Here is a 22,769-nt window from a genome sequence, read left to right on the forward strand (position 1 = left end):
CGGATTGGGATTTTTGGCCGACATGCCTACTTGATGTTATTTTTATCATAAATTTTCTTTTTCCTAAAATAAATAAAATAATATAGCCAAAGCATGTCATATTCAATGGTCCCCAAGGTCTTTCAAGTTTGAGCAAAGCTTTTTACATTGGTTATGGAAAACAAATATGTGTGCGCGTGAATGATCTAGAAACAACTTTATCAAAAATGATTTTTTGTGAAATTATTTAGATTTCACCATCTCTATACTACATGTAACAAACAATCACCAATAAAATAATTCTTTTCTGATTGAAGGAATATTAAATAAACTCATTTCACTCTCACAAAATGTAAAAACACTAAAGTTTGGGAGGGATTGAGTTTCATACACACATATATATATATATGGATGATAACCAACTAAAAAAGTCATGGATGCAACTCCAGTGGTGGATTTGAGCCGCACCTGCTACTCACCTTTCTGGTTGTTCAACTGCTTTTGCATGTCACTCTTCTAATTGTTTTTTGACTTAGCACTTGTCACCTTCCATTTTTAACTCCGGGTATATGTTAAGCATTTCTACAATCAAGTTATCATAGTTATGTATCATATATTTGTCAGTATAAACACTTGTTACAAAATTAAAGAACGCATATAGCATAATAGCATAGACAGTATCGATCTAACTTTTTGTCCTTTTTCCTTTTTCCTTTTTCCGATAATTTTTACTTGACTAATTCACGAAATTCGTGCAAAATTCATCCACACATATTCCTTACATATATATATATATATACATATATATATTTGCATGCTTAAATTCAGCCCTTGATCTATCACATCCAGCACGCTATTTGGCAAACTAGAACTCACCCAAGTCTGTAAACAATTTTTATCTTTTTTTATAAAAAAAAAATGATAAATATAATTTTTATGACTGGATTGTTTATAATTCGAAATATTTGACAATTAGAACAGCTGTTCTGAGGTTGGATTGAATTTGGTAAAAGAAATGGAAAAAGAAATCATTCCTCTTTGGAAAATAATAGAAAAAATATATGCTTAAGATTTTCTTAATAAAAACAATGGATTGCAACATCACATATTTATATTTCTCTTAAAATATGTATGAAGCACTTGTTTTATAAATCTCAAATGGTATAATCGTCATGTGATGGTATGCCAAATGTGTTTGTCGACTGACATACACCAAACAAATAAAATTCAATATATAACTCAAGTTTGTAATATCAAAGTTTCTTTTATTACATCATTGCTTTAAAATAAATTAAATGTGTATTTTGAGCAATTTATATTCATTAAAAATATCAGTAAACAACATGAACTTAGTGTGTGTTCATGTACACGCGTGATGGCACACGTATATAGATAGATAATGCATGAATAAAGGCTTGCCACGTGTTCACGTGTTTGTCGTTGTGTACCGCGTATTAATGGTCAGAGGCCTAGAAAAATAGGAGTTGTTCAGTCAACGAATTTGGCTATGTGGAGAGAGATATTTATATATATTAAACAATCAAATCAGGTGTTAGTCTTCTGTTTTTTTTTTTTTCGATGAAGCTTCAAAGTGTTTGCCCAAAGACTCGGCTGGGCCGTCTCGTTTCGTTAAGTCGTTGAAAGGGATGGAAGTCTAAGATTTTATTAAAAATGACAACCAAGTACTCCTAAATAACAATAATAATTACAACCCACTCAAAACTTTATAACAATTATTACCATCACAAAGTTGATTACATGTTTTGTTTTTTTTGTTTGTTTGTTTTTTTTTTTTTTACTCTTTCAAAATCATTTATTAGTATTACATTCAACTTAGTTTTGGTCAATGGATCTATTTAGCTTTGGAGGCAAAATGATGTGCTCACACTTATCTTAAATTCATTCACTAAAGTTTTTATCAAAGATGTGTATATATATGTATCGACATAATGAAATATATAGTAAAGCGGGAGCAAAAATGTGATAAAACTAGTTCATATATTTAGATATAATATTTGCATGTATAAGATTAATGTCTGCACAAACTAGCTAACTGCTTTTTTTTAATGAATTGTTACATCATTATAATTTTTGGAAGTTTATGTCAAATGAAACATTGTTTCATTAATAAAGTTTATGTTGCACTAAGAAGCACTAAATCAATGCTTTGAATTTAAAATTTAAAATTCAAACTGTTAATTCAATACTCAACATAACACAATTTACATAGAATAATCGTTTGAATAAATTGCTTAATTTTAAATAGTACTCAAATCAGTGTCCCTTTCAATTGCTTAATTAAAGATTAGTGACGAGTTTGGAAGTAAGGGCCCAAAGAGGCCATTTGGTATTTCAATTAGGAGGAAATGCCGTCATTTTATTTATTTTTTTTCTTCATTAAATCACTTGTCTCATTAAGCTTTCAGTCTCTTCTAAGTTCCAAGTTTCTAACTAACAATTTCATCTTCGGACTAAATAGGTAAATTAATTGTAATAATCGGGGCATTGATGTAAATAAAAAAGTGTTCATGATATTCAAGCATTTCGAGAAACGGAAGGACAGAAAGGTCATTTAACAAAACGCACCGCATCCGCAATTGACATTATGACTTTTATTTATTTTTTTCAGTGCCATTCGGAGTAGCAGAGTGGCGTGAAAAAGAGGAGGAAGCTCTCTGATCGGAATTTCACGCTTTCGATCAAATCAAAACCCTAATTTGCAGGCTGAGAGGACGACTGTAGAATACCTTTAGACTCATTAAATTTGAATTGTCAAAGCTCTTATTGCTTCTTCTACTTCCAAATCACAGAGCAATTACAGCCATTGAATTTGTGCAGAGGTAAACATCGCATTAATACTTATATAGACGCGTTCTCTCTCTCTACACATACATATATGTAGTTAATACATATGATCATCTTGTATGAGCATTTAATGAGAAACATGACCTCCTCAACAACATCAACTGCTCTCTTAATTTCTCAATAAATGGTAGAGGTCAAAGTTTTATTTTGCTAGAGCAGAAATCACATTTCTTGTTTTTAATGCGATCGCTGGTTCGATATCGATTTAGCTCGATTGTTTCCTATTGCAGAAAGGTGATGATTGCTGTGTTGACTTCAAATTCAGTTCGATTCAGTTCAATCCATGTCGAATATGTTTCTTCTTCGTGAATTCACAATCATCCTTGTCGTAGCAACTCTCATCATCTCTTCCGCCAAAGCCAACAATTGCAACAGAACCTGCGGATTCGGTAAAGGAAATCACAATCGCTTTCCTTTTCCCTTTGGATTCTCCGGCGACTGTGAAGTTCTTCTGGATTGTAGCCACGGCGAAGCTCGCATCGGCGAATTCCATGTTCGGAATGTCACATCAGATAGCATATTGATCAATCTTCCGGCTAATTGCAACCGTTCAATCAGTGACATCAGGAAACTCTTCGGCAGAAACTATGCCCTGACTTGGCGAAACGGCCTTCTCTTGCAAAATTGTAGCTCACCGCTCAGCGGTTGCGTGATACCGAGGAGTATGCTACAGAGTCAATTCCAGTTGGAAAATTGCGATTCGAGTAATGATAATATCACTTGTTATTCAGAAGAGAAGACAGAGTCGGAGTTCATGACATACAATAACTTGACCCGGACCGGCTGTAATTTCGTGTTCTCTTCCATAGCCGTCGATTTGGGTAGCAATTCGAGTAAGAATCCGGTGATTTCGCTCGAGTTTCAAACGGTGGAGCTGCAATGGTGGTTGCTAGGGGCGTTCAGTTGTGATCCAAATGCGGATGATACAATTGTGACCCTTGCCGATGGAAGTAAAGGGTTTCGATGCCAGTGCCGGAAAGGGTTTAAGGGCGATGGATTCGTCGGCGGCAATGGTTGCCGGAAAGGTACGTCTTAATTGCCGGAATTTAAATTTGCTTAATTATTACTGTTTTTTTTATTTTGTTTTTGGTGGATGGCCTAATTAGATTTGACTCTTGACAAGTGCTTAGTGGGATACGTATTGGTTGGGTGCCATTTATTTCTTTAACTAATTTGGGCATTCCACGAAGATGTGGTGGGACGCGAGGTTTGGGAATATTTATCTGTGCAAAAGACTAGAATAACCCTGGAACTTTGAGGGGCTTTATGTGAATGATGCTATGCATATGGGGGCAAATTGGTCATTTTGGCCTCTAATATTTAGACTATTCAACGGTATTGTAGTCTGTTGAATATTCCCCATCTATCATCCCAGTGGGTTGACTTTAGGTATTCACTTTATTTTTGGTGCGTTGGGAACCCGCAGTGTTTGTGGGGAATGGAACTGTTGGTTGCCTTTTCTTTCTAATTACTAATTCCTAAAACTATGAAAAGCAAAGTAAAGTAACATGTCATCCAAATAGAATTGCCATGATAATTCATATCTTTTGGCAGTAATTTTTTTGTAATTTCAAGGCTCATTAATAATGTTTAGTCATTCTGCGTGAGAGATTTCTGCTTATTGGGACTTACCGTTTAATCTGATTATTAAAGTTTTATCAAATTTCTTGTCAATGGTTAAAATACTCGAGATATAAAAGTAGTTATACAATGGTGAGGAAAACTGGAAATTTTTGGAGAATGAATCTCATTCCGTTGAGTTTGTAAGAGAACATATATGTTGAAACCATGAAATCACCCATCGAAAAAAAAAGAATCATGAAATCACCCATTGAAAAAAAAATCATGAAATTATTCAGAGCACTGGTCTAAACTATCATTAAGCAGCATGGTTACTATCTTTGACCACTTCTGCTGTGAATTTCATGGTCATTCTAAGGCTATAAGTTTTGTCAAACCAACTAATGGTACATTGCACGTGTCTTATTTTTTTTAATAAGTAACATTGAACATGGTTTGGAGATGCAACGGTCAAGTCACGCCAAAAAAGCATGCTTTTGTGATCAAATTTTGACCTTCATGAATTTTTTTTATACCTGGTTATTAGCGTTTATACAGGTTGAAAGTTATCTTTGCCAATAAACAATCTCCACAGTCAAATCCTTCTAAAGTTGAATCTGAATATTTTATAGATTGAGATTAGATGGAACACATGCTCAATGGATAGAAATGTATTTCACACGAGGAAAAGTCAAAAGAAAAAGAAGACTGGCTGTATATTAACTTGCTCTTGATATGAATGAAAACAAGCACACGTGAGCAAAGCTTAACTGATGACCAATCTTCTTCATCTATACTGAACTAAACCTTCTATCATGGACTGAACTCCAAATTAATGGGAAAGGTGATTAACGTGGGTGCACCATTTAGTTGACACAACAAGAAAAGAAAACATCATTTCAACTTGGCAAAACACGTGGAAGTATATTATTAATGTTTTCCATTTTGTTGTGCTTCAAATCTTTGCTTATTAAGAGTAAGATAGACGACTGCAAACAATAAAATTAAGAGGATAGCAATACCATAGGTTTCATTCCACACTAGCCAAAATGTAGGAACATTAAAACACTCACATGACATTTCAGGAATTTTTCCTTCTTTAAACAAGTAACGAGTTACATTATTACACCATAATTATAAGGGAAGCCCTTTCCTCCTATCTTCCCCATGTTGAAGATGACTTTGATTGGGACAAACAATAGGCTAAGAGGTTTCTCTTCTTTTCTTCCACGGAAGCATGTGTAAGATTGATGTTTTACTCTGTAAATTCATGAAATAGTGTACCATCTATTCAACATATTAATTGCTTTTCTTAGTTACGTGTGATGAAAAATGTGTTAAGCCGTTTGATAATAAGGAGTCCAGAAACGCTTTGATTGTTTAATAGAATGTTCTTTCCAACATGCAAATTGAAGAATATTCATATATGCTGACTTTTTTATGTAACTAAAGTGAATTCTTCAAGTCTTTACAATGTTGTCGTTTTTTTTTTTGGAAGTTGCTATGTTGTCTTTGCTAACCCTGTTTCTATCTGTTGATTGCCATGTCATCAGACTCTGATTGCAGTGCCTCAAAATACATGTCTGGTAAATGTGGAGGAACTACAAGAGTTGGTATTCTTATTGGAGGTAACTTTTCTTTCCTAAATGGCAAGAGATTGCAGCTTACTAATTCTCAGCTTTTTAAGGAAATGATTTTTTAAAAAATTATGACTTCGAACTCTTGAACCAGTTTGGGGAGTGTGTGCACACATGTGCATTGATTACCTACAAAAAGAAAAAAGAAAAAATCGAGAACCAATGTAATTATGTTGGATACAACTGTTGGGAAATGTGCAATATTTAAAAACTTTTCGAGGGATTTAAATTCATAGATCTTGATTCATCACATAGAGACAAGTTTTATGTAAAAATAAAACTTGATGTATCATTCAATTAAAAGATTGAATACTTACATCAAGGTTTGAGTAAACCTTAGATCTCTCCTCTAAAGTTAATGTTCTCACTTATTGTAGATCTCTTTTGCTAGACACCTTTTCCATGGATCTCCATCTTTTTGGTAACGGTCTTGCCTTTAGGAATCACTCATAAGCCTCCATGAATGACCTTGGAAAATTAGACTTGTGGGAGCCTCCATTAGATGAGAACACTAACCCTAATTTTCTAGAGAGAGAAAATTTATTCATTTTTCCTTCTTCCAAAAATCGCCCCCAAAATATACATAGACCATGTATATTTATAGGCAACATTTTGTTTAAAATCACACGAAGGCCTTCGAATTTACTTTGTGATCAACCACAATCAATACAAAATAAATACAAGTAGCAATGATGCAAATATTGAAAATATAACTCTCTAACTATTAATTACATAACTACCCAAAGTGTCGGTCTAAGGATTCCGAAGAATCCGCCGAACAAATCAAAGTAATTATTAATTAATAAAAGAGTCTATAATTTTCTCATGCTTAAGAGTCAAATGCCATGACGGTGATAGGGAGCAATTGCATACGACGGCTCTCGCAATATATCTCAACCTAACGCGGATCCAGTTCAAATCTTAATTAATTATGAGTCCATCCATAATTACCGACTATGAACTATTTATGATTACTATTTATATATCATGCATTGACTGCCATCACATACATATATATAAATATATCTTGTAATCAAATGGACACTATCAATTCTATAATGAATCGAAATATAATACATTGAATTCACCAATTGTATAAAACATAAATATTTCAGAAACATCAGGAACATATGTCACTTTAATCTAAACAGGAATTTGCTATGCCAGGGCATATAAATCCTAACAGCTCCCACTTGCCCTCATAGCCAATTCAAATTGCACCTAACTCCAATGTTATCCAAATGATGATCAAAATTATTGATCAATGACACCTTTGATAATGGATCAACAAAGTTGTATTCCAATGCAATGTTCTAGCTACAAGTACATTTTCTTGCCGGACAATATCATGTAGAACATGATACTTCCTCTCAGTGTATCTTGTTCCTCTATAGAACCTTGGGTCATTGGTTTGGACTACTTCTGCACTATTGTCACAGCATAGCTCAATAGGCAGGCTAGTATACTCCACAACCTCTAAATCAGTGAGATCAAACCAATAGGCTTCCTTTGCCGCCTTTAAGGCTGCAATATATTCCACCTGCAGGTTTGAGTCAGCAGTTGAAATCTGCTTAACAATCTACCAACTGATTTCCCTTCCATTAAGTGAACATACACTAAGTCATGAACCTCATAGTATTTACTTCTGATTGAAAATCAGAACTAGCATACTTGATTAGGACCATATCATCACATCCATAAATGAGTATGAGATCATTGGTTCTCTTTAGGTACTTAATGATATTTTTCACAACAGACCAGTTGTCAAGTCCAGTATTGGACTTATCTTTACTGACTATCCCTACTATGTAGCGGATGTCATGTTTGGTATAGACCATGGCATATATGAGACTCCCATATGCCAAAGCATACAGTTCCAGTCTCATTTGCTCAATCTCCTCTGATAGTCTTGGAAAACTACTTACTAGAGAGAGCGATCCATATCAATAAAGCAAGAACTCATTCTTTGAGTTATGCATACCAAACCTGGTCAAAACTTTATCAATGTAGGATTATTAAGATAAGCCTATTTTCCTTTTAACCTGATCTTGCAAAAGCTTGATCCTAGGAATATAGCTTACATCTTGAAAATCCTTCATTTAAAAGTAATTGAACAACTACCTCTTTATCGATGACAAAACTTCCACATCATTCTAAATGAGTAGGATGTCATCAATATATATAGAATCAGAAAAATAATGACATTCCCTTGTACACTCATGATTTATTCACTAAGAAATCTTCTGGTATCTTTTTGTAGATTAACTTGCCTTCCATAGGAATCACCCTACTAGGAAGTTCTACAAGATCCCAGAATTTATTAGAATACATAGATTCCAACTTTGATTTCATAGTAACTTGCCAAAACGATCTGTATCCATATCGGTTCACGCTTCCATGTAGCTAACTGGGTCCAACTCATGTTTAACAGGGATGTCTATAATGGTCTCACCTAAAAACATGATTCTATCGGATTGGATGATAATCCTCCCACTACATCAATGTACCGATGCATGAATCTGTGTACTAGATGATGCTAACGCATCAATAGGGAATTCATATATTATTCTCAATCTCTATAATAAGTGTGTTCACATGTGGTACATCTGGTACTCATACCAAATTCTCTAACATTATGCTACTAGGTATGTGATTCATAATATGATTCTCCTATAGATAAACAGTGAGTGAAAACAATCAACTTTTATCTTTGAGATCATAAAATAATCCATCCTAGTGACTTTAGAGTAGCTATCAAATCTAGCATGCCTATGATCTGCTTCCAACTTACTTATCCATATCAAGCGCACATGTGCAAGACTACCCCATATGTGCATGTGATTCAAACTAATATTTAGTCAAAAACACAGCTCAAACGGTATCCTTGAGACAGATTAAGATGGAATGCAGTTCATAATACGCATCGACATCATTAACGCTGAACTCTTAAATGAAAGAGATAATGTAGCATAACTGTTCATAGATCTAACCATGTTAAGCAGAAATTATGTTATTCCTATTTGACACCTCAATCCATTGAGCGTCAATTGCGGAAAACTGGTACACAATACCCTCATTGACTATATAGTCTTTGCACTATCCCAAGAAATTCTCATATCCACGATCAGATCGAAGTGTTTTGATAAGTTTACCTAATTTGTGCTCCACGTCAGTCTTGACACTTTCGGAATATATCAAAAATTTAAGACTTGTGTCGCATCAGATAAATTTATCCAAAACGTGAGTAATCTTGCTTGGATGTTCATAAGATCACACGTGTCTGTGTGTACCAACTCCAATTGTTCTTTATGTCTATTTCATTTGGCTGATTAAGCCCTTAGGGTTTTCTATCATTCAATATAAAATTCACAAGTTGGTTTAGGCTCCTCTGCCTCACTAGGTTATAAACCTTCTTTGACTAATCTTTGAATCTCATTTTGATTGATTACAACCCAAAAATAGACACTAAAAATACAACGAGTCAGGAATAACAATTTTTCTCTTAACATTCAATCTAGAAGATGCAACATTAGTTTCTTCATCCTGCAAATCTTAAAAGTTTGTGATTATAGTATATTAAGCATCTTTCAATGCACCAGAAGCAATCGCATATCTATTCAATTTTATAAAACCAGTTTTACAAAATAACAACACAGTTTTTATAAACCACAAGTGAAACAAAAATTAGATAGCGTCTAACTTCTGTGCGTAAAGATAGTTCTCTAATACTAATATCCTCATACTCTCTAATTTCAGATGTAATACTCCCACTGACTTAGCTACAACCTTGACATCAGGTCAAGTACAAATATATTCCATATCATCGAGGCTTCTGGATTCCTGAAATCCTTGCAACGAATTGCAAACATGTTTAGTGGCTCCAGAATCTATCCATCAGGAATTAATAGATACAACCACATAACATGGCTCAAGAATTAAATATATATTTTCCTATACCACGTCATTGCTTAAACAGTTCGTCCTTTAGTGTCTTCGTTAGCAGCAAAAGAAACAATTTAATTTGCCCTCAACATACACTGCCTTATTCCCTTTAACCTTTTGGATACCCATGTTTTGTGCTAGCCTAGTCCTATTATCATCCTTCTTCTTTACTTTGCCCTTCCACTTGGGCCTAGAAGAAGATGGTATAGACTAGGTTAGATTAATAGGAACGCCTATACTTTTGATTATCCCTTTATCTGTTACCAATTCTATAAGAATATCAGCGAGTGTGAACTCAAACTGATTCCTTATTTAGTTTACTCTGAAAGAGCCGAACCAGTTTGGTAACAAGGCAATAATTATGTCAATTTGAAACTTACCATTCAAGTCAGCCCTATTGACCTCCAGTTCAATTTTTAAATAATAAACAATTATTTTTCAAAATCCGATATCAAACTGGAGTTCTTCAGGCTATCTTGATGGTATTTAAATTTGACACAGTACTTAGGCATATGCTCTATCTAATCTCACTAAAACATCTCATTAAGTATCTTAAAGTAAATGAATTAGGTATAGGAGTATTAAATACATTTTGTACCCTTATGTTGTGAATAAAATATCTAAGTTCCTTTTCCAGTCATTATAAAAGAGGTCCACATACATTGAATATGTTAGCAAGCAGATAACATGGATTAGACATAATTAATCTGAATATAAATGCATTCATACAATATGCAAGGTGAATTATTTATACTGTCATGCATATTTAAAATTAAAATGAGTTTGTTAACCACATAATATAATAAATCTCAATCGAACAAGAGATCATTATCATTATTGGTGAACAATCCCTTTTAATTAATGCAGGTCCCTCAACTCTGTAGCATAATAAATCAACCAATCAATACGTCAATAACTTATCCTGTTGGAAGAGTTCATTATTACCATTATTGAGATTCATTTACTATTAGGCGAGCACTTCCATTAAAATAGTATGTGGGTCCCTTAACCACTGCATGAAAAATCGGATAACCAATACGCCAATTACTTATTCGGTTGGCGAAGTTCATTATTGCTATTGGCGGGCAAATCCCATCATCTCCATATCTCTTAAGACAATGCCTTGTCAATCTATATGAAATAATTCCCGATTATGTTTAGCCTTTCTAAAATCACCTAGTGTAGACCACTCCGTTGGGGAGCTAACACTACTGATTTTAGATTGAGTGTATAACGTTATTAATGCTCTAACAAAAAAATAAAACATTAAATATGTGGTCATTATAATCTAAACTCTTTAAATCATGCGTAGGGCCTTATTTTTAAAGATCTAATTACAATGAACATTTAATATTTTTATTTTCATGAGACAACCATTCTTGTAATATTAAGACTCTTCAAATCATGCGTGGAGCCTTATTTTTGAAGATCTAATTACAATGGTTTTACTAACGAAGGCCATGGGGTAATGTATAAAAATCCCCGCTCCCACTCAATTTTTAATCATTAATAATTAGGGTTTTGAATTTATTCATTTACATGATATAATGCATGCAAAACGTCTTGATTTTAATCCAATTAAATTTAGAAAATACTTGGACATTTAAATGATTCACTAATGTTTAATTTGAAGCACACTTTAAAAATAATTTATAAAAATAATTTTTCGTTTCCCAATAAGTGCCCTCAAATTAATTAGTAATCAAATCCAATTAATTTTCATAATTTAATTAATATAAATCAAGTCATTTAATTAAATATCATGGATCCAATGAATGAATAATAATTAATAAACAATTATCTATTCCATGCATCACATACATCAATAAATGACAGATAAAGCAAATAAAAATGGCCAATGGATTTAGCTTTTAACATTTAATTGCTCTAAGTATTGCGCAAGGGTCAATAAAAAACTTGTGAACACCTGCAGAGGCATGTACGCGTTCGAATTGGTCAAAACAGCACCTGGAATAGCAAAACAGCGCTTGGAACGCGCCCGGAGGACCCCGCATGCACTGGAAAGCGCCTGAGGGATGAAGCAGCGCGTGGCACAGGGCCCCACGCGCTTGCACGCGCCTGGAAGGCGCTGCAGCGTGTGGACGCGCCTGCACGCGCGCGTGGATGTTGCAGCTTGGTTTAGCGCGTGCTAAACACGCTCCAGCAAGCTACTAGATACCGGCGCGTGCTTCTCATGCGCCGAAAGGTTCTTTGGTCTGCGTCCCTTGGCGCGTGATGTTCACGCTCCCCTTCATTGGGTGTAACTTGAACTTGTCATGTACCTGCGCTACATAGGATCCTTTCTCAGCTTCCATAAACTGATCCAATGGTTCATGATCCGGTTGCAATAAAAGCTAGTGTACCATGCTACACTGGATCAACAGGCTTTATTCCGGCGCCATTCTTGCCGTCGGCAACACTTCGGTCGCCGAAAAATCGCCGAAAATTTTCAGAAAATTATTTAAAAATTCCAGAAAATATAAATTTAACCCAAAAAATTCCAGCAAAATTTTGAAAAATTCCAAAAAAATTCCAGAAAATTTCTGAAGCCTAATTTAACCCTTTTGGACCTTCTTGAAGCTTCATAGCACCCTTTGATGAATATTACATGGTTTTAAATAAATTTACAATTTGAAATACAATGGAAAAAATTAAATTACATCATTGAACTTTCAAACGGCTAAATCAAAGCCTTAATTACATTCATCTAAAGATAAAATTACATTCCAATAACCTATAAGCTTCATCCATGGCCCAAACATTCATCATCATCCATTCACAATTATACATACATCATTATGTATCAATATATTAAATCATACATTAACATACATCAATATATATATATAACTTGGATCCATGATGATGATTTTGATAAAAACATGATCTCTAGTAATGAATCAAACCATGCTCTGATACCACTGTTGGGAAACGTGCAATATTTAAAAACTTTTCGAGGGATTTAAATTCATAGATTTTGATTCATCACATAGAGACAAGTTTTATGCAAAAATAAAACTTGATGTATCATTCAATTAAAAGATTGAATACTTACATCAAGGTTTGAGTAAACCTTAGATCTCTCCTCTAAAGTGAATGTTCTCACTTATTGTAGATCCCTTTTGCTAGACACCTTTTCCATGGATCTCCATCTTCTTGGTAACGGTCTTGCCTTTAGGAATCACTCATAAGCTTCCATGAATGACCTTGGAAAATTAGGCTTGTGGGAGCCTCCATTAGATGAGAACACTAACCCTAATTTTCTATAGAGAGAAAATTTATTCCTTTTTCCTTCTTCCAAAAATCACCCCCAAAATATACATAGACCATGTATATTTATAGGTAACATAAAAATAAAGAAAAAGAAACAACAAATCATTCTCAATCTCTAATTCATATATCTCAAATCTAATATGATTCTAATATCAAGTTGGGCTATGAGTGAGAATCCATTGGGCCTATTATTTTATTGGCTACAATGAATTAATAATTGGCCCGGTCCATGGACCCAATTCAATTAATTCATAAATTAATTTCTACTCCACTAAAAGAAATTAATTGAACTCCAATTAAATAATAAATAATCTCTAAGTCAATATTGCACTTTGACCCCTCTATGCATAATTAGTTATCGGATAAATAAAGCCATTAATCCGACTACTTAATTAATATATTTATTTTGGTACCATTGATTATTTCTGGCTCGATCACAATAAAACATTTGTTTGACAAAAATAATAATTTAATAAATAAATATATAATAAATCATTTTGTCTAAAACCACACGAAGGCCTTCGAATTTACTTTGTGATCAACCATAATCAATACAAAATAAATACAAGTAGCAATGATGCAAATATTGAAAATATAACCCTCTAGCTATTAATTACATAACTACCCAAAGTGTCGGTCTAAGGATCCCGAAGAATCCGCCGAACAAATCAAAGTAATTATTAATTAATAAAAGAGTCTATAATTTTCTCATGCTTAAGAGTCAAATGCCATGACGGTGATAGGGAGCAATTGCATACGACGGCTCTCGCAATATATCTCAACCTAACGCGGATCCAGTTCAAATCTTAATTAATTATGAGTCCATCCATAATTACCGACTATGAACCATTTATGATTACTATTTATATATCATGCATTGATTGCCATCACATACATATATATAAATATCTCTTGTAATCAAATGGACACTATCATTTCTATAATGAATCGAAATATAATACATTGAATTCACCAATTGTATAAAACATAAATATTTCAAAAACGTCAGGAACATATGTCACTTTAATCCAAACAGGAATTTGCTATGCCAGGGCATATAAATCCTAACAATAACTTGATATGAACTGTGTTGCCCCTGAGTTCCTGGTATTTCCTTTTTGGTTGTGTGTGTTCATCAACTTTTTTAACACTACTTTACTGGCTATATGCCTATAACTGATTCAGGGATTTGTTTCTTAAACCAACTTTTACTTCATCCAATGGTTCCTGTTTCTCTCTTGTTTGTGGTACTCTTTATATCGGTAAAAGCAGTTGCCTTTTGATTCCAAGATTTCATGAATTTTTTATATGGAAAATTTTATTTTAGAAATAGCCAATGCAGTTCTATGCAGAATCTGATCCCATTTGAACTTTCAAATCTCAATATTCTTTCTAGGCCTTGACATTTAGATTTTTAGTGCAGTAAGTTGTCTTGTCTTCAACTTTCTCCATTATAAAATGTGGAATTTATTGATCACTGATGATGATTCAAGAATTCTGTGAGATTTATGTTGAAAATTACCTGTCCAGTAATTCTATAGCTAAGTGGTAGAATGTCAAGGCAATATTATATGTGTTATTCCTACCGGCATGACTTGAGAGTTGAGATATTCCCTCAACTTTTTGAGCATTGAAAAGCTGTTGAATGTTCAAGTCATTCCTACATTCCTACTTACTTCAGCTCTTCAATATGGTATCAACAAGTATAATAAAGTCAAATCCAGATTGTGGTTATGTTGTGATGGTATTCTTGTAGTTCAACTTAATGTTGACATGAATAAACTTTAGCTTGGTTGGCTGCTGCTGCGAGCCTGAGTCAAAGATGTTAAGTCTGTTAGAAATTATTTATATATTTAGCCATGATGTTGCTGAGAAACACAAGTAGACAGTAATTTGTTACTTTCACTAAATAATCAGAATCATGTTGAAGTATGTATTTTTGGTGACATTCAAGAATCCAGAGTTTTGTTAATTTCACACATTATTCACTTTGTTTTATTCATAGGGGTTATTGTTGGAGCTTCATTAATGGCTGCTTTAGCTCTCATCTGCTACTGCATCCGACGACGGTCCAATTCTTTGAAAAGCCAAATGAGTGCAAATCGGCTACTATTTGAAGCTGCAGGCAGCAACAGTGTTCCTTTGTACCCATACAGAGAAATTGAGAGAGCCACTTATGGCTTCTCTGAGAAAAAAAGGTTGGGCACTGGGGCCTATGGTACAGTTTATGAAGGAAAACTCCACAATGATGAATTTGTTGCCATTAAAAGAATTAGACACCGAGACGCTGACGGCATTGAACAAGTCATGAATGAGATCAAGCTTCTGTCTTCTGTGAGCCATCCAAATCTAGTCCGCCTCTTAGGTTGCTGTGTAGAGAACGGTGAACAGATCTTAGTATACGAATTCATGCCCAATGGAACTCTATCTCAGCATCTACAAAGAGAAAAGGGCAAGGCCCTTCCATGGACGGTACGCCTCACCATTGCCACTGAAACTGCTCATGCAATTGCTCATCTCCACTCTGCCATTAGTCCGCCAATATACCACAGAGACATCAAATCTAGCAATATACTTTTAGATCACAACTTCAACTCAAAGGTAGCAGATTTTGGTCTTTCTAGACTTGGTATGCCTGATGATTCCCACATTTCTACAGCCCCACAAGGGACTCCTGGATATGTTGATCCTCAGTACCATCAAAACTTCCATCTTTCTGATAGAAGTGATGTTTACAGTTTTGGGGTAGTTCTTGTAGAGATCATAACCGCATTGAAGGTGGTTGATTTCTCTCGACCTCATAGTGAGGTGAATTTGGCTGCGCTTGCAATTGACAAGATTGGAAAAGGTTGTGTGGATGAGATAATAGATCCATTCATTGAGCCACATAGGGATGCTTGGACACTTTCATCTGTTCACAAGGTGGCTGAGCTGGCATTTAGGTGCCTTGCTTTTCATAGGGACATGAGACCTTCTATGATAGAAGTGGCAGATGAGTTAGAACAGATCAGGATTAGTGGGTGGGCACCGTTGGAGGAGAATATGTTCATGGCATCATCAGTGGCATCCTCTTGTTCATCGCCTTATTATGGAAGTGAGAAGTCAGTCAGTAGTGTGACAGTTAATAAGGCAGGTGTGGGGAGTCGGAGATTAATGGTTCCACATAGAGCAGCTGATTGCCTTGCTCCGATGGAGGAGGAGAAGGATAGCTCCCCCGTTTCTGTGCAGGACCCTTGGTTAAGTGAGCAGAGCTCGCCTTCAACAAACAGTTTGTTGGGTAATGTAGTTCAGTGATTAAAAAAGCTGCTGCTTCTTTGGGTGCCTTGATTCATCTCATGTTGTGAATAGCAAGTTGTTATTTCTTACTTTATTATTACTACCTTCTTATAGATATAGTATGGATTTACTTATCAAATATATATATATATATAGATATAGTATGGATATCCTTTTGTATGCTTGACCTTCCAAGCCTTTCTTTATGTTTTTCTACAAGTACACACAAAATGTATAAGTCATCACTGAACAAATTACTAATATATAAAGCATACGAGCTTATGAACTGACTCTGTGTGTGTGAACTTATCTGTGTTTGAAGCAGGTTCAACAGTTTATGCGGTCCTTTCTCTTTAAATATTCAAACTGTGGCTTCAGATGAACACAGGAAATAACTGTAGAAGGAATTTGTTAGTTTGAGGTAGCAGCAGAAGCAAGTGTAGAACCTTCAGACTAAAGCATTCAAGTAAATTCAGCATCCGGACCTTTTCTTCTTTTTTTCTGTATGCTGGTCCTCTAGCTCCTTTAGGTCTTTCGGATGACGTACAAAGCAACATTTGAATAGTATATAGCTTAGTTATGTACTCGAGAACATATGATCTTGTGATGACTTAGGGAAGTGAACTAGGACTTCGTAAGCTCATATCACCGGTGAAAATTAAATTGCAGGTTCGATATGTTCAGACTGACAACTTTCTTGTCCAGGAAACTAGGAGTTATTATTTTTGCAAGCCCTGTCTCTGTTTGCTTGACTTTCTTGTTTCAACTAATCTCATGGTGTAGTTCGACAGACCCTCTCCTACTGTTGTAAAAGTACATTTCCCTGTGTATATTCTCGTATACACATTGTTGAAAGTTCATTATCCGGTATATGTCGTGCCTACACAAGTAATGCTTGGAGGGGAAGACTCGAGGCAGAGCTCTCTTTTTGTATAAAATGGCTGGTCCTACTGTTGTGTGTTAGATAACTACCTCCTTTCTGGTTCTAGCTGACCATCTAACAGTTAAACAAGTGCGAATGTTTCGCAGCATTGCTGGACTTGCACATTAGGTAGGTCCTTCAGTGTTGATCGATAATGTGTGATCTGCAGCATGCCTAATGGCCTATTTTCTGACAAACATACTTCTCATGCAGTTACAGAAATGATAGCTCTTCGATCAGATGATTGAGTGAATCAAGACAATCAAGACTAGTCAATCATGCAATCCTTTCAGTATGGAGCATTAATCCAGATATATATATATATAAGCTAGTCTTAAACAGTCAAGTCAAGATCCCGAATCAGCAAAAACTCACATAATTGCCACAAATTCGGCTATAAATTCAAACAGTTTGCATACTCACTCAACTGAAAAAAACACTGTTCAAATCATCCCAGATTTTTTCATGATCAGTTGCATGATATGTCTGTTTGATTGGAATAAACTGAAAACTATCATGAAGGCATTCCCAGTAAGCAAATTGAAATGGTTTTCTTAAAAAATTGTTCCTGTACAAGTCAGCACCAAACCTGTGCCAAGATTACATTTTCCGTGAATCCAGAAACCATTTTGTGAATACTACAAATACAGAATATGTTATATTTGTTATATACAAATAGCTAGCCATGACTTCTTGGATCAACAACTTGGTGCACCTTCCTGGCTTCAGCACTTGAATACTGTCCCACAACACGGGCATGAGGTATGGATGCTTCCCCATGGGCAAGGGCTTCAATATTCTCCAGCAGGTACTGTCTTGGAAGCCTGCCTACAACATTACCCTCCTCATTCCCATTTCTGTCCAAGAACGCAAAATGTGGAATACCCTCAACACCAAACTCATCTAGTTCTTGTTCCCACCTTGTGTTGTCGACATTCAACATAACAAAATTCACACGGTCCCTGAAAAAGAAAAAAGAAAAAGGTACTGAAATTATGAAAGCAAAAGGTGATCAAAGAAAAAGAAAACACAGGTATGCGAACTTTGCCAACCAATTGCTGGAGAAGTTCGTATCCTATGATTCAAAATAAAACTAAAAACCTAATAAACATAATTTTATTTTTAATCTTCCAAACCATTAAGATAGAAACAAAACTATTAATGAATATCATGTGACACATAAAAACTCAAAGTAGATTACTTGTACTGCTGCTCAACTTTGTACACATCCGGAGCTAATTCTCGACATACTTCACACCAATCTGCATAGAACTCCACAACAGTGGGCTTCCCGTTTGAGAGAGCCTATATATAAGCAGCACAAGAACTCTTTACCACACAATAATAACAAAGACAACATGAAAATCAATACAAAGGCAATGGCAAAAAATTCACTCATAAAAAAAAATAATAATAAAAAATATATATATTTACTTATCAGGCCTATACGCTGGGTCCATCAAAAGAAGACTTTTTGCATGTGATTTAGGCAACTAAGACAAGTTTACAGAAATAAACTAAAAATTCTGCAATCTAATCCCTGTTCCTCACCAATCCAAAAAAGCATAGATGGATTGCCACTAATCCTAGCCATTTCACAAATATTAGTCCATAATCCATTCAAATAGGATATAACAAGCATGACATGAAGTATATTTAAGTCATGAACACATTTTGCTATCAGGAGAAAAAAAGAACCAAGTTGAGCATATTTGAAATCTTCATCCAGCCCCTCAACCATGCTCATCCCAAGCATGCACCACACGTACAAATAGGATATACCAACCAGAAAAATCAATAGAAAACTGATTTGTGCTACAGGGTCATAGAGAGCAAACCTCTTCATAAGGTAGTGCTGCAGCGGATAGGTCCTTCAAAGAAACACCTAAATCTAGTCGCCCTGATAAGAAAAGACCCACTGCTGCAAGGGTGGAAACAACAGCTATCTGCTTATTGAAATTTTTGTTCGGATATTCAGGAAATCCAGTATCAGAGGAGGAATCCGTGGGTTGCATGGTTTTGCCATTGCCTGAATCAGGCTCTACAAGCAGCTTTTCCTGCATATAGATGAACTAATTAGGCATATTTATAAAGTTTAACTGAAACAAAGCATTCAAGAAGAGGAACAAATTACTTGCCAAAACAAGCAAACAGAGGTTGATGAGTTACCCAACAAATTTCGGAAAAAGACAACGCAAAAAACACAAGGAGCTTAGCATCAAGTGTTTCAGGTTCAAGACAGACATCAGTCTCCTTAAAGATGCATCTGTTGTACATCAAGCACAACGGGCTCTCAAGGCATGCAAATATCTCCTTTCTACCTCCACAACCCTTACCCCTAGTAGCCAACCCCCAATTAAATTTCAGACTGAATCGGATAATCAAAATTGCCTCCAAAGCTGTAGTACAAAAAAAATAAAAAAAAATAATAAATAAAGAGGCTCTGGATGGCACTTTAACCCTTCGAATGCCTTCACAATAAAAATTATAGGTTCTATGCCTATGTAAAAGCTTATAACATCCTTTGGCCTCTCAAAACCTCTCTAACGTTCAGCATATAAAGCATCTTAAAGACAATTAACCATATTAAATGAAGAGAACAAGCAACTTCAATTAAATGCTGAGTCATAGGTCATGCTCATATACTAAAACACTATATTTTAATCAACAAGAACACAAATATTAGGGTGACATATAGAAACAGACACCCTAGAAAACTATCCTAAAGAATTTATGGAATAAAAATTACTTTCTAAATTTAAATGACAAGGGGAACACTAATTTATCTTCAGTTTGGGCTTAAAAGATAATCTTATTGAGGTCAGCTAGAGTTTCCATGCGTTCCTACTAATTTTTCATCTCTATAAACTTGTGCATATGATAAACATCCTTGGTTGCTGAACGAGAATGACCAACAGTTCAATTGAATGACAGTGATTGCAGGAAAGCATACCTACCCTGGATGTCTGATCAACTCAAAATGGAGCAATAAGAGACTTGTGGGTCGGACCATATCCTTGATAATATTTCAGCTCCAGACCATGGAGGGTCCAAAGGTCAGGAAACTTAGTTTAGAGGCTGCAGCTCAACCTCCAAGTTGTGGAACAACTTTCAGCGAGGAGGTTCAAATGATCATGGTTAGAAGGGTAACAGAAACATGGTGCTTTAGAAAACAGTGAGGTGATGAACAAAAAACTCTTATGTTATGTTTGGGAGCACCGAATCAGTGGCTTGGATTTGGGATTGGAGGAAATTTAGTTCAAAATTTTAACTAAAGTTCCTCTAATTCCAAATCCAAAGCAACATTAGAAGCTAAACATTAATCCACTAATTTCTAGTCAAACTCTAACATCGTAATGAACTTGTGAGAGTTTCTACTGCCAACAATTTTTTCCCATTTTCCCCTCAATCTCCAATCAATAAACCCCTTTGTCCTTGACGGGGCACTATTCTCCAGTATGCCACCATTGACATCCCTGCCGAATCTCGTATCACTTTCCGTAAAGCACTTGTTTTTATCCAATCCAAACTACTCCTCGAGAAAATACTTCACGCAATCATGGACTCATTTTAAAAGTGAAACGAACAAAAATCAAGTTGTTGAAACAATGAATACCTTGTATTTGTCAACCTGTCACACACACACACACACACATATATATATATCCATTTTCTCTAACATTCAACTAGATGATACCCAGATCTCTACAAACTAAAATGGGTTGAGTCTCTAGTTGCTGACTCTCACGGTAACAGATCAATACCCAATTGAAAGAAAGGAATGAAAGTATAGAACATAATTAAATTCGTGTATCAGTTCTTAGTAGTCTAGATCAAGGCAACAACAGAAGAAAAACCAGAAAAAATTCTAGAGAGAACGATACCGTTGAGTCGTCAGTGGGATTAGGGTCCGTTTGGCAGTAGATTCTTTGATATCCTTGGCGAGTTCTATTCTGCAACTGAATTAAGGGTTTGATTAGGCGTGGAGACTGAAAATAACATGGCCTGAATTTATGGAGTCCGACAGGGTTTGAAACCAAGCCAGCCATAAGTAGCGTTTGGCTGTTCAATTCTTAAGCTTTGCAGATAAGACCCCAATTGCTTGAGTTGCTGACTTCCATCCCCAGACAACAACCTTTATTTATTGTTATGATTACTATTAATTATTGTTTTTTTGGTACATTGGTTAATTTAGATTTGTAGTAATTCAAAATACCAATAGTAAAAATAAAAGGATGTAATTTACTCAAAAAAAATAATATATATATATATAATAATGTAATTCTAACTTGTTAAATGAATTGGAAGCTCAACTCATGAGTATAATATGCAACTTTAAATTTGTTTGGTTTATAACTCTGACAATAATTTTTTGTTTTTAAAAATAAAAAAGAATTTATTTAGTTTTTTGAAAATTATTCTTTTAAAATTCAGTTATAAAAAAATTTATTTTAAAACAATTGTTTTTTATAATTATCTGAAAATAGTTTTACGTTCAGAGTTATAAACTAAACAGACCCTAAATACTCACTCAAAAATCAATTTTAACTTTACTCTAATTTAATATGTAAAATTTGACTAATTTAATTAATTTTTTCTTTTTCGTCTCAACTAATATCGTTTTGATTGGAATAGACTCCGTTATATTTTAATAATAATATTATGAACAAATATATCCCTGATAGTTGGTATTTATTTTCATTTCCCTGCAAGGAAACGGATGTCTAGAGATTGTCACGTAAATTTGTTTATTATGACTGCATATTTTTTCAAAGTTTCTCTACTTTAACAAAAGCGATATTCTATTGAGCAGTGTATTCATTGAAATTGCTTGAAAATACTTCCAAGTCCAACTAGTAGTTTCAGTCTATCATTCGCACAACTCTTGAAAATGATGACGGAAATGTTCCAACTCAAACTCTTCTACAGTGACTTCCAAGCTTGGAGCGAACCCTAGTAAAAAAATGATGAAATTAGGATTCCGAACTGTAGGGGTCTTATTTAGAGTCTTAATTAAAATTTTCATCCTAATACAAAAATAATAACAATTGAGTTTTTTTTTTTCAAAAATAAAAAAATAATTATAACTTAATATAAAACAAGAAAAGCGATCCATTTGAACTCTAAAATAATAATTACATAGAATATTGTAATGTAAATTCTGGTTACACATCAATTTTTTCCCAGTTTCCATGCATAATTTTTACTTGATTTCAAATTAATGGATTAAAATTGAATCACAGTAAAAATTATATTAAACATTAGCTAGGCCCCAAATTTATGAAAGTTGAGTCACAAATATATTAATATAGTAC

The 22,769-nt window shown here is 34.6% G+C and overlaps 2 protein-coding genes across 4 annotated transcripts; one reads left to right on the plus strand and one right to left on the minus strand.

Moving 5' to 3' along the window:
* The first annotated feature begins 2,605 nt into the window (after positions 1 to 2,605).
* LOC132282603 (wall-associated receptor kinase-like 14) lies at positions 2,606 to 16,822 on the plus strand. 2 transcript variants are annotated; one of them, XM_059784332.1, is made up of 4 exons: positions 2,606 to 2,819; positions 3,075 to 3,869; positions 5,958 to 6,032; positions 15,262 to 16,822. In XM_059784332.1, exons 2-4 carry the CDS (start codon positions 3,128 to 3,130, stop codon positions 16,548 to 16,550), a joined length of 2,106 nt encoding a protein of 701 aa, XP_059640315.1. In that variant the 5' UTR covers positions 2,606 to 2,819; positions 3,075 to 3,127; the 3' UTR covers positions 16,551 to 16,822. The 2 variants fall into 2 exon arrangements, with proteins under 2 accessions (XP_059640315.1, XP_059640316.1); XM_059784333.1 differs by lacking the exon at positions 2,606 to 2,819 and having other exon boundaries at positions 2,878 to 3,869.
* A 1,163-nt stretch (positions 16,823 to 17,985) lies between these two features.
* Positions 17,986 to 21,578, minus strand: LOC132283895 (thioredoxin-like protein HCF164, chloroplastic). 2 transcript variants are annotated; one of them, XM_059785933.1, is made up of 5 exons: positions 21,339 to 21,472; positions 19,624 to 19,853; positions 19,293 to 19,511; positions 18,656 to 18,759; positions 17,986 to 18,416 (listed from the first exon to the last, which is right to left on the minus strand). In XM_059785933.1, exons 2-5 carry the CDS (start codon positions 19,729 to 19,731, stop codon positions 18,134 to 18,136), a joined length of 714 nt encoding a protein of 237 aa, XP_059641916.1. In that variant the 5' UTR covers positions 19,732 to 19,853; positions 21,339 to 21,472; the 3' UTR covers positions 17,986 to 18,133. The 2 variants fall into 2 exon arrangements, with proteins under 2 accessions (XP_059641916.1, XP_059641915.1); XM_059785932.1 differs by lacking the exon at positions 19,624 to 19,853 and having other exon boundaries at positions 21,339 to 21,578.
* Positions 21,579 to 22,769: the final 1,191 nt, after the last annotated feature.

This window comes from Cornus florida, unplaced genomic scaffold (genome assembly GCF_030987335.1).
Source record: "Cornus florida cultivar Cherokee Brave unplaced genomic scaffold, ASM3098733v1 CherokeeBrave_3.0.0_Hap2_Chr11, whole genome shotgun sequence".
Taxonomy (NCBI): domain Eukaryota; kingdom Viridiplantae; phylum Streptophyta; class Magnoliopsida; order Cornales; family Cornaceae; genus Cornus; species Cornus florida.

Coding starts and splice junctions, on each gene's coding strand:
- LOC132282603 (XM_059784332.1), top strand. CDS start 3,128: ATGTCGAATATGTTTCTTCTTCGTGAATTCACAATCATCCTTGTCGTA. Junction 3,870..5,957: donor CGGCAATGGTTGCCGGAAAG/GTACGTCTTAAT, acceptor CCATGTCATCAG/ACTCTGATTGCAGTGCCTCA. Junction 6,033..15,261: donor AGTTGGTATTCTTATTGGAG/GTAACTTTTCTT, acceptor TTTTATTCATAG/GGGTTATTGTTGGAGCTTCA.
- LOC132283895 (XM_059785932.1), bottom strand. CDS start 21,503: ATGGCTGGCTTGGTTTCAAACCCTGTCGGACTCCATAAATTCAGGCCA. Junction 18,760..19,292: donor CAGCACTACCTTATGAAGAG/GTTTGCTCTCTA, acceptor GCTTATATATAG/GCTCTCTCAAACGGGAAGCC. Junction 18,417..18,655: donor AAAGTTGAGCAGCAGTACAA/GTAATCTACTTT, acceptor TTTCTTTTTCAG/GGACCGTGTGAATTTTGTTA.